Below are 16,432 nucleotides of genomic sequence, written 5' to 3'. Positions count from 1 at the left end.
CCCGCACCAAGCACCCAAAACTCCCTCCCAGAGCCTGCACCCCCAACCCCCAGCCCAGCCCAGAGCCTGCACCCAGCACCCAAACTTCCTCCCAGAGCCTGCACTCCAGACCCCCTCCTGCACCCCAATCTCCTGCCAGAGCCTTAGGCAGGTGGGGGGGGGGCAGACTTGGACCCGTTCTGGGCATCACCAAAAATGATACAGACCTGAGCCCAGTCAGCCCGGCCCTGGCACCTTTTCCCAACACTTTAATATCCCCCCCCCCAAGTCTGCTCCTGAACCTGCCCGCCCCCTCCTCCTCCCCCTCCCAGCCTGCCCCAGCATCGTCCCCGTCCCCGAGCCTGCGCCGGGGCCCCGGCCTGCCTGTGCTCCGCTGAGCTCCTGGGAGCACCGATTTCTTCATTCCTCTGACTAGCCTTGTTCTCGGGCCTGAACTGCCGCAGAAAGGCCCCGGGATCCCCCCAGCGTCCATTAGCCCAGCAGAGAATACAGGAGAGCAGGGGGCAAACGAGAGCCCCCTAGGCACGGGCATGAGACCCTCCCCCCGCCCCAGGGGGAAATACCTGCATTAGGAGACTGCACCCTCTTTCCCCAATGCCTTGTAGCTGCCTCCTCCGGTCCCCGGCAGCTTGTTCACTTTCACTTTCACTTTCACTCCGCCTGGACTTGCTTGCAATCTCAGCTGGCTTCTGCTTTCCTAGAAATCACAGGTATTCTCCATAAGGGCTGAGATTTCCTGTAGGGAGTCCACTGTTTCCCCGCAAGCCTGCGTGCAACTCAGTTCAAACACAGACAATTCAGTGCTGGAGATTTCGGTAGGGGGTTAGCTTAGATGGGGCTACAGTTCGCTCCTAAGCCCATCCACACAGAATGCCGAAATGAGATGCCACTTGCTGTAGACTGTGGAGATCTTCATAATAGGTTCATCCGGTTTCTTTCTTACCTGCTTTGATCAGCAAAAATCATCAACAATGTAGTACGTATATATACCTATCTCATAGAACTGGAAAGGACCTTGAAAGGTCATGGAGTTAAGTCCTCTGCTTTCACTAGCAGGACCAATTTTTGCCCAGATACCTAAATGGCCCTCCACAAGGATTGAACTCACAAGCCTGGGTTTACTGGGCCAATACTTAAACCACTGAGCTATCCCTCCCCATAGACATTTACAATGTTGTCATTAGGTTTCAGAGTCAACATGTCATTCAGCTAAATGTAGCAGTTCATGTCTGCCGGAGATACAGTTTCAAGCTGTCTGAATGCTCCAGGAGACATTCTGCACTGGTTACATTGGGTCACTTTTAAAGGGGGTGGATTTTATTTTGGGAGGTGGGTTGTTTGTTGTTGTTGTTTTTTGAGGTGTGGGGGTGAAGAGGTTGCAACCATGTGAGTTAGAGACTTAATTTTGTTTTGAATTGGAACTTGGATTCTAGAGCACAAGATGCAGCCACTATAGAAAAATCCAGGATACATGTTGGGTGCCGAGTTAAACCCGCACCTGCATGTTTATGCTTGGCACAGTCTGACATTGCAGTGTCTCACTGTGCAATCTACAGCGTCCGTGAACATGGCGTATTTCGACTGGAAGCGCGTCTCTCGGATACAAAGGCAGTGGCGGGAGGGCTCACCTTAGCACGAGAGACGAGCCAGCTCTGAACCAAACTTTCCCACCTTCCGTTTGCCTGGCAAAGACTCAAGTCAGAGCAAAAGCTGCTTCTGCTAACAAAGCCATTCTCCCCTCTCACCGCAGAGGGGCAGCTCTACCCTGGGCATTAATTAGCCGGCTGGCATTTATAGAGATGCCCTTTCATCCATGGCTCTCCCCCTCCCAGAGCTGGGGGGCTTTTCCCTTCAGCCATTGGTTACCACCCTGATGGGGTTCTAGAGCTGCTGGGGGGTGCTGACGCAGCCCAGGAGGAAGACAGATGGAAGTGGAGAGCTCGTGGGGTCCAGGCCATGAGCCTGCACGCTGCCCAGGGTGAATTTCACGCAGACTAAACCTCTGACCTCACAGCCGCAGCCATTTTGCTCTCCAGGAGTTATTTGCAAACAGACCTTGAGTTTGACGAGTTTATTGGCAGCAGCGGATTATCAGGGACACGTTATTCCATCTTCTCCCCGGCCCCTCCCCACCTACACTTCCCTTCTCTGTATCGACTGCTTCCAAACCTGCCCTCCGGGACAGAGGGGACATGAAACCCGCTGGGGCTGCAGGTGCTTTTCCATGCTTTGCTAAAGCTCCTAAATTTGCTTCCCATGTAGCTCTTGGGCCAAATGCAGCCTGGGGTCAATGGACGTGTCTGGGCCAGACCCAGCAAGGATATAAATGGTGGGGGAGGTTACAGGTTGGGTGGCTGCTGGTCAGAAACCAGGTGTAAATGGTATGGAATTAGTGCAACTTGCATTGATCTGCATCCAGTGCATGTGCACAAGGCATCCACACACACTCCTGGTGTAACTACTCCACTGACACCAACGGGCTACTAGGATCTTAGCGATGCCTTTGGCCCTCAGAGTCCAAGACAAAGGTAGACAATAGGTCTGAGACCCAGCCAAAGAACCCTCCTGTATCCCTGGGGGAACCTCGCTCCAGCCACTGAGAGGACAGTAATACAAAGACTATACGGTAACAGCTTCGTTATCTGGCATATTGAAGGAATGGGGGCTGCCAGTAAATAAAACATTCCGGTTAACTAAGAGGGAGGGAGTTTGGGTGCAGGAGAGGGCTCAGGGCTGGGGGTTGGGGTACAGAACGGGGTGCGGGACATGGGCTCTGGGAGGGTATTTTTGGGTGTGGGAGGGGGCTCAGGGCTGGGGGTTGGGGCATGGGAAGGGGTGCAGGGAGCCGGATCGGGGCAGCACTCACCTCGGGTGGGTCCCTGCAAGGGGCAACATGTCCCTGCTGCTCCTAGGTGGAGGCGTGGCCAGGCGGCTCTGCACGCTGCCTCCAACCACAGGCACCGCCCCCGCAGCTCCCATTGGCCATGCTTCCCGGCCAATGGGAGCTGCGGAGCCAGCGCTCAGGGCGGGGCAAGGCAGCGGCAGCATGCAAAACTGCCCGCTGCCCCTTCACCTAGGAGCATCAGGGACATATTGCTGCTTCCGGGTAGCCATGCAGAGCCAGGTAGGGAGTCTGCTGGCCCCGCACCAACCGGACTATAAACCGGACTTTCAGTGAAGATCAGAAATCCCAGTTTATAGCGATTTCCGGTTGGAAAAGTGCTGGAGAACACAGCTTTTACTGTACATTGTACTGGGCAAAATCCTCGTTCCATTGAAACCAAAAGCTCTCACTGAACTCAGGGGAGGCAGGCTTTGGGCCTTTGTCTCTGCAGCGAAGCGTTCCACTCATCACATGGTTCTAGCAAAAGATTCCAGTTACAGCCAAAGTGGCTATTAAACCTGGTTCAGTTCCTTTCGGAATGCCTCAAACCGGGCCTTCGGCGGGGCTTTGTAGGTATCTGTGCCCAGCCGACGGTATTGCCACAGTTCATTATCGTGACACGTACTGTCCCCAGAATGGGTTGTGTGTGAGCCACAGGGCACCCAGTCACACACTGGCTATTGCTCCTTTTACTTGTAGTGTTTGTCTAAGAAAGGGAATGAACTCGCTGTCTGAAAAACAATACAGGAGGGAGTAGATGGTGGAAATGGTATGACTGGGTGATAATAATGACTTCTTCCAGACCAATTTCCCCACTGATTGTATGACTGAGTGTCTCTGTTTTATAATATATATATAGTGTGTATGTTTGTGTGGGTGGGTACATACACTGAAATTAGTGGCAGCTATTGGGTACTGATCACTTGAAATCAGGTAATTTATTTAGGTGCCTTAATCTAAATTTATGCACTTAACTTTAGGCCCCACAGTTTGAAAATCTGGGCTTTTATTTTTTTGCCATCAATGTTCTCAGATTTTATGAGGAGTCGAGCGGGGTGCTGCCACCAGGGGGCCCACACAGATAACTTACATCATCCTTTGCTGCTGCGCTCCTGTAGTCTGTGGAGTTGGAATTCCCTGGGCAGCTGTTGGTAAATACGTTACTGAAGGCACAAAGACTCTGTTGCAGGACCTCACTAAGCTGCAGTTTAAAAAACCACGCTTGATTGCTAGTACAGAGGGAGCCCGCTGCTTGAGAATGATGTCAGCTCTTAGTGTGCATTTGACCTGGGTTTCTCTTGAAAGCTCTTTCCAAAGACTCACTTCTCCTGCAATGTCCACAAGTAGGGGGGTGAACAATCACCAAACCCAAACCCTCCACCTTATGTCCTTCTTGGTGCAGCTCCAGTGGGTCCTGGCTTCTCTGTGTCTTTCAAATGCAAGCTCTTTGGGGCAGGGAACTTGCTTTCTTCTCTGTCTGTACAGCACCTAACACAACAGGGCCTTGAGCTTGATCAGAGACTGTAAATGCTACTGAACTAGAAACCAGTATAATGGGGACTTGTCTTTATTCTGTACAACACCTAGTACAGGGTCAGTGCTGCACAACCAATAATGGAAACTGTGGCACTTGCAGTTTGCATCATAGAAGAGCAGGGTTGGAAGGGATCTCAGGAGGTTATTGGGCCAACCCGCTGCTCAAAGCAAGACCAATCCCCGGACAGATTTTTGCCCCAGCTCCCTAAATGGCCCCCTCAAGGATCAAACTCACAACCCTGGGTTTAGCAGGCCAATGCTCAAACCACTGAGCTATCCCCCCTCCCTCCCTCCCTCCCTCTCTCTCTCTCTCTCTCTCTCTCTCTCTCTCTCACACACACACACACACACACACACACACACACACACACACACACACACACACACACACACACACACACACACTCTCTCTCTCTCTCTCTCTCTCTCTCTCTCTCTCTCTCTCTCTCTCTCCTCTCTCTGGAGCAGGGGGGTCTGCCCCTTTAAAGGCCTGCAGAGCCCGGGAGCAGCAAGCCCTGACCCACATAGAAGCCCAGCAGGTGTCGGGAACCAGGTGATCCAGCCAAGCAGCAGGTAATGGTTGGCTGAGTCCCAGTGGAAGGGATTAAAACAGAGCTGGGGGTGGCTGACTGCTCTGTCCCCACGTTGGCGGACAGGCCCACCGGGCCACAACCACATTAGCCCAAAAGGCTTGACAGCATTATAAGACATAGCAGTGGCATTCTGCCAGGGACACAGTGCAAAATTCCCCAGAACCCCCGTCTGGCAGACTTCAGGGCAGGGCACATTGGTTGAGCTCCGTGTCCTGCTGTGTGGAAGCAGAAGGACTGGGATGGGGCAGGATGGTGAGGGTGGGCTACGCCAGCAAGTGGTGGTCTCTGTCCCCCATGCGTTCCCCAAAGCAGTGCTTTCTCCTGGGTCAGTCCGCAGCAGTGGAAAGGGAAGGACAGGGGTGGGAGGTGGATTTGGCCAGTGACTCCCATCGCCACATGGATCCCCCGGCTTTTATCTCCGTTAATGGGCAGTGATGCCCTGGGGAGAGGCTGCCATTCCCCTAGCTCCCCACTGAGACCCGCTGCACAAGGGCTCTTTGTGTAGAGATGCCCAGTTTGGCCCTTTTGCAGCTGCACAAACCTGTGGGGGAGGATTTTGCTTGGCAGCAGAGCTCTCTACTGCTGCAGGGATGGGCTCCAGGCTGCTCCCAGGGGTAACCGTATGTATTATTTATGAGTGTAGTTTTTAATCACGCTGAAGTGCCTGGATGCTCCAGTGATGAAAATAATGGGTGGTTTTAGAGACGTGACTAAATAGAGGCCGGGATCAGTACGGACGGTTCCTTAGTCTGCAGAGAATAAGCACAAACAATTCCACATCATTGGGATGCATTCAGCCAATGCTCAGCAGTTAAGTGGTGCTGAACCAGGTGTTGAATAGGAGTTGAGTTCAGAGCTGATGGAAAAGGGGGAGGGATTCTGATCTCCGTGACCTCAGTGCAAGGCCCTGGCCACATGACAACTGTGAACCAAGTTTGTAACCATTTCATGGACTGATTGGCTCTCAACATGGTTTGTGTCTCCACAACCAACACCTGGTGAAAACAGGGTTAGTAGCCATGGCAGCTAAAGCGTTTCACACTTGCCTATGGCTGTGTCACTATAACTCGGCTGTGACGCTGTTGCGGACAGGACCCTCTCCCTACCCCCAACCGATCTGGCCAATCTGTCTTCTTCCCAGTTCTCTGTGAGCTGGGCTATCCCAGAATGCATTGCCCCATGGGCTACTGGTGCTGCCCTTTCTGCATATCCTTCAGCCACTCTGTTCTCTAGTGAGGATAGTTCTGTTGAGGAGAGCTGCCCAGATTTTCCCAGCATGCACTGATACGAACAAGGTTAGGCAGCATGTTAAGTGTGGATGCAATGACAAAAAAGCTGTGTGTGACCAATAACAGAATCACACAACCAACAGTAACTGGCTACTGCCCTAACTGGTTACAAAATCACAGTTAATAGGTGCAGTATAGACAGGATCTAAATCTGAAGCAACTCCTCTAAAGTCAATGGAGTTAATCCAGAATTACTCCGGTGTAACTGAAAGCAGAATTTGGCCAGGGTCCTGCCAAGTAAAGATTAGAAGGGCGGGGGGGGAATCAAACGAAGGTGAAATGCGTTACAAAGATGTCAGAAATCACCTTCCTCAAAACAGGGATCATGTACTCGCTGAGCCCAGCCTCCCAGAGAAGGGCTGAGCTGGTGAATTTCAGCAGGTGGGTTAAATTCAGGGGATCGCAAGGCCCTGGTTTGATTGGGAAGCCGGAGCAAAGAGACAGACTTGTCTTACCCCTCGCTCTGAAAGTGGCCAGGTTTGGGCTCAGGAATAGCTGCCGGGATTGAATTTAGGAGGGGCAAGCCCTGACCCGGAGAATGCCCTGCCCTCTCCTCCCCCCAACGTCATCCCTAGGACAGAGAACCAAAGCCCGTCTTCCGAGCACACGTGCTGAGGCAGGGGATAGGGAGAGAGCTGAGCTGAGCTAACCGGGGCCTAGCCAACTTGCTGTCTGGTTTTCACTTCTGGATCCTTTTGACTTCAGCTGGAGCTACGGCTGCTCGGCACGTGGGAAGCAATTGGAGCTTTATCGTTAGTAATTTCAGCTGGAAGTGAGCTGGCAGGCAGAGCAGAGAGCAGCACGCTGGGCTGTCTGTCCTACTCAAAAGGCCCTATTACCCACTAGCTGAAGCTTGAAAGTGGCCTTGGGCATTAGCCCTAGGGACAGCACATTGCAGTGATCTAGACTAGAGGTCACAACGGTCCAGATGATCACGGTCAGGTCTGAATCTGAGAGGAACGGTCAGCAAAAAATGAAGAGAGCCTCTGGCCACTGCCACTGCGTGGGAGTCCAGAGCAGAGAAAAGCCCAGGAGAAACCCAAGGCCTCAGGCTACTTTGACAATAGATAGGCCAGGGCCCTCAGCCGACAGAGCAGACACAGGCTTTGCCAGTTCCTCAAACTGCTTCCTCTTGCCAAGCAGCATTGCTTCCCTTTTATCTGAGCCGATGCCAGCGGGTTTCCAGCCAGGTCCCCGTCTCTGCCAGACATTGACCAGGCAGGGAATTGGTCCTGTCCCAGCCCACGGGGAAGGAGCCGTAGAGCTGCATGTCCATGGAATAAGCAGTGCAATATTTTATTTCATCTTCAGCCTTTTCCCAAAAATGTCTAATTGCCGTTTAGAGAGACAAGGTGGGTGAGGTATTGTCTTCTATTGGGCCAGCTTCGGCTGGCGAACGAGACAAGCTTTCACGTTCTTCTTCAGGCAGTTGCCTTTTGTTAATGAGGTTCACGGGCCACTTACCAGGGTAAGCAGGTTCTACAAGAAAACGGGAAAACGTTCTGTAACGAGAGGTGATCGGGTACCCAGGTGTAAATCAGGAGCAAGTCCGCTGAAGTAAAGTTACACTGATGTAAAACAGCATGAGCGGGAGGAGAATCAGGCTCCTTTGGACAGGTATAAATCCAGAGTAACTCCGCTGAGTTTGATTTACACAGTCAATCTGGTCCTCATTTCAATAGGAGAGGGGTATGTAAATTAAACAGAACAGCAGGCGAGGGAGAAAAGGGACATTTTCAGGTGCATTTTGAATGAGTATATAGGGCCAGACCCTCATCTAGTTTAATTCTGAGTAGCTCCATTGAGCTATGCTGATTTCCACTAGGTGAGGATTTAGCCTGGAGAACGGATGAGGTTGTTCCATATGGCTGAAGCTGCGGAGGAGACTTTAGTAGGGACAATGACAAGGCCGTAGAAAGAGACAGGGATGTGGAGACAGGAATAAAGAGAGAGAGACTGTTATTTGTATTGATCAGAGACACATGTCATTAGGTGAGATTCTTTCCTTCTTCATCTCACCCTTCTCTAGATGAAGTATTCAGCTACAATTGATTAAAGTGATAGTTCTAAAACCCAAGAGAAAACAAAATGTAACCGAAGAAGTGGGCTGTAGCCCACGAAAGCTTATGCTCTAATAAATTTGTGAGTCTCTAAGGTGCCACAAGTACTCCTGTTCTTTTCGTAAAACCAAATCAACTAATGCGAAGTTAACTTAAAAACAAAGAAAATAGTAAGACTGTGCTCATCTGAGGCTGTTGGTACAGCCGTTTTGGGGCAGGTTGACCATTTTGAGATCTGAGCAGCTGCTGGCGGGAGGTTTGTTAGTTTTCTGTAGTATATTCATATATTCAGGGCTTGACTCTCCTCTCAGTTACCCTGCGGTAAATCAGGAGTAATGTCACTAAAATCAACGCAGTGTAAAACCAGCCTCGGTGAGAGGAGAATCCGGCCAGCACTGAACTGAGGCCACATTAAACTGCGTTCTTGGGCCCTGACATGCTAAAAGTTTGTGTGTGTGAATGTACAGCTGGTGAAAGGAGCTGCACTGGCAGCATGGGAGACTGAAATCAGCAATTCACCCACTGAGCTGGTCAAATAAAAGCAATGGTAGTCCATGCTCCCCCCGTATCATATCAATGCCTGAGCTCTGTTTTAGAGGGGAATGCAGTGTCAGTCTGTTTCATGTATCTAGGTAAGTACGGCGAGGGCATCACCGCAGTATCTGAGTTCCTTCCACATTCTAAATGCAGGACTCCCTGCTCTGACTGGAGTGATTGTTTTTGGTAGGGGTGTTTTGTGTGTGGTCTCTATGGGGAAGCTAAGCTGAAGACGTGTTGTACGTTTCGTCATGGAGGTGCTGAAGTCCATGGTCGTTCTGATGTAACCTAAAGGCAAGCTCCCCAGTTGTGGGCTAGCTGTTGGGAAAACTCAGTTTCCATTTCTCAGAAGTCCATCGCCTGTTGAATCATTGGCCTCTCCTGTGACTGTAAACAGTGACAATGATGGAATTTGTGCTGTGGAGACTAATAAAGGGGTGGTACCCAGGAGACCTGGTAAGAGACTGATTTTCACTTTCCTGGCCCCAGTCATCTGACATGGTGTGATCTGACAGACTAGATGCCAGCTCAGGTCACAGCCAGGTCAGTTCACTTGTCTATCAGTATAGATCAAAGCAATTGTTAATTGTATGAGTGTGTTTGGCATTTAAACCGTATTAGCATAGATCAAAGCAAGATGTTTAAACTTCATGAAAACTAGTGGAATGTTATTTGTATTGTTTTCACTAACTGTTCCTGTTGTAACGTAACAGCAAACATTGACATATGTACACCCTGTATGTAAAAGGCCCCTCAAACTACATTTGCTTGTGAAATGCAAACGAAGAACTTTAGTGCTCAGGGTTGTGTGGTGATAGGATGTCAAAAGACTCCACATTCCTTCCTCCCTCTCCCTCGCCAAAGGAAAAGCTCAGGTGGATAGAGACCCTGTCAGCTTGTTTCCTGTCAGAAGAAGCTTTAAATATGGATACAAGGAAAGATCTTTTATCTCTGGATTGTTTTGGACTCTGACAGAGAAGTGTACCAGATGCAAAGTGGAGATCCCCAGAGAGTACCTGGGTTCCCTGAAAAGATTTTTGGAAAACTGGCAGTTTATTACATCTCTGCCACCATTTGGAATTAAAAACGGTGACTCACCTGTTAATATATTTTACCTGCTTTAACCTCTCAATAACTCTAATTTCTTTTTCTTTTTTTAACTAATAAACTTTTAGTTAGTTTACTAGAGAATTGGCTGCCACTGTTGTCTTTCATGGAAGATCTGATTAGTAGCAATTAATCTGGGGTATGTGACTAGTCTCTTGGGACTAGCAGCAACCTGATGTGGTGTGATTTTTGGTTTGAGTTACCTTTTATTACACAGTCCAGTTTGTCTGGATGGCAAGATAGGCTGGAGAGTCTGAGGGGACTGTCTGTGATTCCATGGTGAGACTATTACAGTGATCCAGGAGTTCACATTTGTCATGGGCTTGGTGAAATCTATCCAGTTTGGGCCGTCTGGCCTGTTTTCTGACAGAGGAACCTGAAAGAGGCACTCACAGTTGTGAGCCACTCCAGAGAGCACAACACATGGGTCAGGGTTACAAACAGTTAATACCTTTGTCATGTGGTGGGGGTCAGCATCCAATGGCTGTGTTACAGACACCTACACTCTGAGCATTGGCTTGAGACATCCCAATATAAGCCATTAGCCAGCCGCCTGATGAGAAAAAGTTTTAATTACTATCAACCTGGGTTAGATTTGCACGGGTGACTTATAAGTGAAAAACCCTATTATCTCATTAGTCTTCCTCTTAGCCCCTAGGACTTGCTATCCGATACAGCCTCGGAGAATGCCTGGTGCATCCACCTTGTTACCAAAGGTAACGATCATTGTCTATTTTTGAACAATGTAGAACACTGAGTGATGAATAACAGCAACTTGCAGTGTTAGATCCTTTGAACTGAAGACTGCTTTCCATTGTGCCGGCTGCCAACAACCCCGACAGGTCATTTCACCAGAGCACACAGACACACCCTTGTTTCCTTGGCCAAGCTGTCTCCACCAGGGATTGTGGGGTGATGGTGTACTGCCTCTACACCAGTCAGCAACTCCTTTACAGAAGGGGAATCCAAGGCTAGGTTTATGGCTGCATGGTGAGGGCCATAGTGGGTCTGAGCACCAAAGCACACAGAGGGAGCGTGGAGGACAGCATGCATCAGAGCCTCCTGCAAAGGCCTGGAGACCTGGAAGCATGGTTCTCCCCAGCCTTACGACGAGTGGGGATTTTGTTACTACCGTGGACCTGCAGTGCCCAGTCCCACACCCAGGCCTTCCAGCCTCAGATGCAGTAAAGTGGCATTGTCACCGCTACCTGTGTAGTTTTACAACCCCCTATTTACAAACGGCTACTTCTCCTCAAGGATTTATCTGTAGGGTCTCTAGGCCCAGCTGGCTCCCGGTGGTGGCCACGGCACCTCTGAGGCTGCAGCCTACAAGGACAGACCATCCTGTGTGAGTGCAGCACCTGCAGCCCAGCAGGGTCCCGGCCCCTCCAGCCCCCGGGGGCTACAGCAATGGGCCGGGCCCTGCTCCACCAGTGCCTGGCACCCAGCAGGCTGGCCTGGCCACAGGGGACCCCTACCACCCTTTCACTAGGGTGCCTGGGATTCTGCCCCTATTGGCCCCCTTGCACCAAGGGGCTCCCCTCTCCCCCTGCAGGGGGCAGCCCCAGGGTGACCCAGCCTCAGGGCCATCTGCTGCCTGGCTGGGAGGTACCACGTGATCACAGGCAGTGCTTGCCCCAGCCTATCCCAAGATGGCGGCAGCGGGAGGGCCGACGCGGTGACGTCAGCAGGCACGCCGGGTGGGCTGATGCCGAGCCAGGGGAGGGCGTGAGCGTGATTCGGGAGGCGGCTACGGCAGCCGGTGGGGTCCAAGTCAAGTCTGCTCCGCGCCGCCAGTCCCCTCGCGGCTGCTGCTGTCAGACCGGCCGCTTCCTCGCCCGCCCCGCCGCCGCCGCCATGGCCGGCTACGAGTACGTGACCCCCGAGCAGCTGGCCGGCTTCGACAAGTACAAGGTGCCTGCGGGCTGGGGGTGTCTGTGTGGGGAGCCCCGGGGGGTGATGGGCCGGGGGGTCCGTGTGCGCTCCTGGGAGGTGATGGGCGGGGAGCGCCGGAGGGCGGGGGGGGTTCTGTGGGGGGTGCCACGGGGGGGGGGGGGTCCGTGTGGGCTCGGGGGGGGGTGTCTGTGTGGGGAGCCCCGGGGGGTGATGGGCGGGGGGGTCCGTGTGCGCTCCTGGGAGGTGATGGGCGGGGAGCGCCGGAGGGCGGGAGGGGTTCTGTGGGGGGTGCCACGGGGGGGGTCCGTGTGGGCTCGGGGGGGGGGTGTTCTGTGTGGGGAGCCCCGGGGGTGATGGGCGGGGGGGGGGTCCGTGTGGGGAGCCCCGGGGGGTGATGGGCGGGGGGGGGTCCGTGTGGGGAGCCCGGGGGGTGATGGGCGGGGGGGGTCCGTGTGGGCTCGGGGGGGGGGGTTCTGTGGGGGGAGCCCCGGGGGGTGATGGGCGGGGGAGGTCCCTGGGGGGAGCGCCGGAGGGCGGGGGGGGGCATTTCCCGAGGCAATGCGCCTCAGGCGGCGGCCCCCCCCGCGGACGTGCCCCGCTGCCCCCCCCCCCCCCCCCGGGGCGCCGTGACGCGCGCGGTGTGTGTGTGGGGGGTGGCGGCCCCGCCCCGGGCTCCCCCTCGCCGCTGCCCCGCCTGCCCGGGCCGGATGCCCGCTCCAGGCGCTTGGCTTGCGCCTTCCCCGCCCGGCTCCGGCCGGGGATCCGGGCTGGCAGGACGGCCCCGGGCGCGGATCCCACCTGCCGGGGCTGGAGCCCGCTGGGGGCGGGGGGGGAGGTGCAATTCTCCATCTTCCCCGCGCCGGGGGAGGGGGTGTGCGGCTGTCGGGGGGGGGGGCTGCGCCTCGTGCTGCGTTTCCCCCTTCGCGCCCTGGCACCGTCTCTTGCTCAAGGGCTGCCCTGGGGGTAGATTCCCCCCGTGAGCCCACCCTCGGGGGTGCTGGTTCTTGCCCGAGCCCGCCGACTGCACGGGCTGGCTCTGATCCGGAGTCACATCCCACTGCCTAAAGCCGGCCAAGTTCAATATCCGGAACCGTTTCCTTTGTCTCCCCCCCAGAGCTCGTACCATGTCTAACGTTCAATGGGTGATTCAGGTATAATGGAGTCCCCAGGGGAAACTTTGACCTTTCTTGTGGTTGCGGCTGCTTTGCTCATTTGAAATGGGTGTGTTTTCTAAAAAAGCGTTTGCTGCCCGACCCTCACTGTCTATGCAATCGTTTCTCAGGCTGAGAAAATCCTTCTCTGGCCAATCAGACTGGGTTGGGCAGCAGCAGCTTTTGTAACATGACTGAGTCAAGCTAGTGATGACACAGGATTGGGGCTTCGCAGTGTGTTCTGAATACAGTGGGTGTAGACACCTGCCTGTTTGTGTGGCAAGGTTGTTGTTAACTGGGTTTGTGGCTTTCCGCAGTAGGACTGTTTTGTGTTGCAATGTTGTTGTTGACTGGGCTTGTGGCTTTCCGCAGTAGGAGTGTGCTGTCAGCTTGCTGCATGGGGTCTGAGTCACATGAGTCACCTTGATGTTAATGGGAGTTGTGGGACTAGAGCTGTATTGAGCTGCGAATACCTTATGGATTCAACCATGTTAAATACATGGGTGCACGTTGCTGTTTATCTTGCAAAAACTGATGGATGTTCTTATACAGAAGCTGATCCTCTGATGTAGATGAAACGTGTGGGAGCAATGAGTAAATGTACATCGATGAAACGTATTTAAGGAAATCATTGTAAACATGAGTAGACTTTTGGGGGGTATCCAAATTTCAGTATACAGAAGCAGACGTTGTACCAAAACTCATGGTCCCTTTTATAATGTTCTAGGGACACTTGACATAAGAGTCATTATATTAAAATAATATTTTCTTTATCTGTGGCACTAATAAAATTTCACTCCGATCAACATAACTATAAAAATTTGATTTATTTTTTTTATAATTGATATTAATCCCCCCCCCCCCCCCCCCCGCATCAGTAGTGAAACTAGACAGGTTAACTTCACCTTCTACTTAGGCCTGGTCTACACTTGGGGGGGGTGGGTAAGATATGCAACTTCAGCTATGGGAATAGCGTAGCTGAAGTCGACGTATCTTATTTCGACTTATCTCCCGTCCTCACGGTACCGGATCGACGGCCGCGGCTCCCCTGTCGACTCCGCTACCACCGCTCGCCCTGGTGGAGCTCCGGAGTCAATGGGAGCGCGTTCGGGGATCGATCTATCGCATCTAGATGAGACGCGATAGATCGATCCCCGATAGATCGATCGCTACCCGCCGATCCAGTGGGTAGTCTGGACGTACCCTTAGTTTTGCTGTCTGGTCTCGGGCACTAGAACGGTATTGTATCCCATTTAGGTTTTTTTATACAGCACTTATCACCATCGTATCTGAGTACCTTCAAGAGTTAAAACCTCGTGATTAATACCAGTCAAGCGGGGTTCCTCTAATCACAGTAAATTTGAGTGGAGGTGACAGGAGAAATGTGGCCTACTTTTTTTTATCTTCTTTCTAGCTTCTGATTCTGCATGTGTATCTCAGCATCCCATACTCTGACACGTGTTGGTGTGCAAATTATTTCTGCTACTGGAAGGATGGAAGTCTGGAATCCAAAGTAAAGGGTTCTTGTTCAAGGTCATGTACAAGCCCAATGCTAATTTTGCTGCATGTAAAATTCTGTAAAATGCAGCCATGCATTATTAAAGATGGCAAAGAAACCTGAAAAATCTGAAGGATATAACATGTGGTCTGCTCAAGCACACCCATTTATGGCCTCCAGCATCCAAAGCACTATCTTGAAGGATCTATTCTGCTGTTTAAAACTTTCTGCCATTGAAAGGAGAATAGTTGTGTAGGTACGATTCTCCAGTGGTACACAAGCTTGCCAGCAAACGGTTTAACAATAAGCATTGTTGTACAGTTTAACAATAAGTGTACTTGGTGCTTCACAGTGATTGTAGACCAGAGTTCTGCCATGAGGTACTTAGTCTGGTTCCCTCCAATATTTTAGGGAAGTGTACAATGGGTGCAGGCTAAGAAGTGGTCTCAATGTGTACTCCAAATTGGGTGAATAGGTGAGAAAACACAAACAAATTACTACTTCAAGTCTTGGTGTAGGGGAGGCTTGAAGGAAATCCAGCCCTTTCTGAAATAACGTATTCACTACTTAGTTACAGTAATGCCTACCTCTTGTATAATGCATGTTTTTCATCCATAGGCCACAAAGCACTTTACAAAGGCGGTTGGTATCATTGTTCCCATTTTACAGATAGGGAAATTGCGCATGTCAATTCCTTCCCTGTGCTTCAAGGGCTCCCAGCAAAGAAGTGGCAGAGCTGTAAATTGAACCTGGGTCATCTGAGTTCTAATCCAGTGCTCTGTCCAGTAGAGGAAAAAAACGACCCAAGCCGCCATCTTGTCAGCAAAGAAGGAAGTGAGAAATATTGTCACTTTTTACTTGTGGGAGCTACTTGGCTATTGCAGTGATGGGGGCCATATAAGTACCTAGGCAGGGAATGCCGGTAGCTGGCAGGCTCAAAAATAAAAGCATACTGAGGAGTTCACTCCTATGATTTTGGGGTGTGATTTTTAATAAGTTAAAAGCAAAAGTTGGTTCTTAAAAGTAAGGGGTGGCTTTTTATAGCAGAACAACTATTGGGTCATAAAATATCTCCATCTTTAGCTTGCTTTTCTCTCGGGATTATCAATGACAAGTAGCTTTCTATTCATTCTCCTTCCACAGTCCCCTCTTTCCTTATTCTTGAGACAAACAAAATGGTGCTGTGAATAAGGCATCCTAAGATTCAAAGTCCCACTGTTAGTTATGTGAAAGCCTCATTCTGTTGTCTTTTAACACAGGTACCTTGGTTTTAGTTGCTTTGTAAAGATGCAAAGTCCTCCTGGATGCTAGTCTCTGTGACTCCAAACCTCCAGCATGCGAAGAGCTTGCAGATTCCTGATCTGTGATCTTCTGCTCAGGCACTAGATGAATGCTAACAGAAATAAGCAGGAAGTTCTGCATGTACAGATGTTGCAGGCAGAATTAGATATTATGCATCAGGAAGTGGTGATTTTTCCGGTATCTCCCAGTTGCCATATGGAGATTCAGTACTATCCTCCCATTGAGGATCTGTTATAAACAGGAAGGTAATACTGAGATCTGGGCAAGGAGACATTAGTCTATCTTAAGCATTTCTAATTTATTATGATGTTATCTGGGTGTTGCATACAGTAACACTGAATTTGCCCATAAGGGAGCATATTCTTCTTTCCTTGCTGCAGCAGGTGTTACTTAGATTCCTCCATGTTCTGCTTCTCATTCCTCCCCCTCCCCCATGAGAAATGATAGCTGTTCTTTAAACCTTATTGCTGGAGAAGGGTGGAGAAAAAGGGGTTTGGGGGGGTGTATCTTGCTTCATGCTTTGAAAATAAACAGACCTGGTCTCATTCTGGTGTGGTCTGGTTAGGAGATGCAGTCAAA

At 51.4% G+C, this 16,432-nt stretch overlaps 1 protein-coding gene, 1 long non-coding RNA gene and 1 pseudogene across 2 annotated transcripts in view; 1 reads left to right on the top strand and 2 right to left on the bottom strand.

The window, feature by feature from the left end:
- LOC135982122 (interferon-induced very large GTPase 1-like) overlaps positions 1–831 on the bottom strand; it is a 12,010-nt pseudogene extending 11,179 nt beyond the window's left edge.
- A 5,855-nt stretch (positions 832–6,686) lies between these two features.
- Positions 6,687–13,110, bottom strand: LOC135982121 (uncharacterized). The gene is made up of 3 exons (XR_010599303.1): positions 13,026–13,110; positions 10,458–10,559; positions 6,687–7,781 (listed from the first exon to the last, which is right to left on the bottom strand). It is a non-coding gene; the product is annotated as an uncharacterized LOC135982121 (long non-coding RNA).
- SELENOI (selenoprotein I) overlaps positions 11,711–16,432 on the top strand; it is a 68,662-nt gene continuing 63,940 nt past the window's right edge. The window contains exon 1 of the mRNA XM_008172960.4: positions 11,711–11,920. Coding sequence (XP_008171182.3) covers positions 11,864–11,920 — 57 coding nt within the window. The 5' untranslated portion in view covers positions 11,711–11,863. The remainder of the gene's footprint in view (positions 11,921–16,432) is intronic.

Source organism: Chrysemys picta, chromosome 3 (genome assembly GCF_011386835.1).
Source record: "Chrysemys picta bellii isolate R12L10 chromosome 3, ASM1138683v2, whole genome shotgun sequence".
NCBI lineage: Eukaryota > Metazoa > Chordata > Testudines > Emydidae > Chrysemys > Chrysemys picta.
This window is presented reverse-complemented; position numbering and strand designations above follow the sequence as displayed.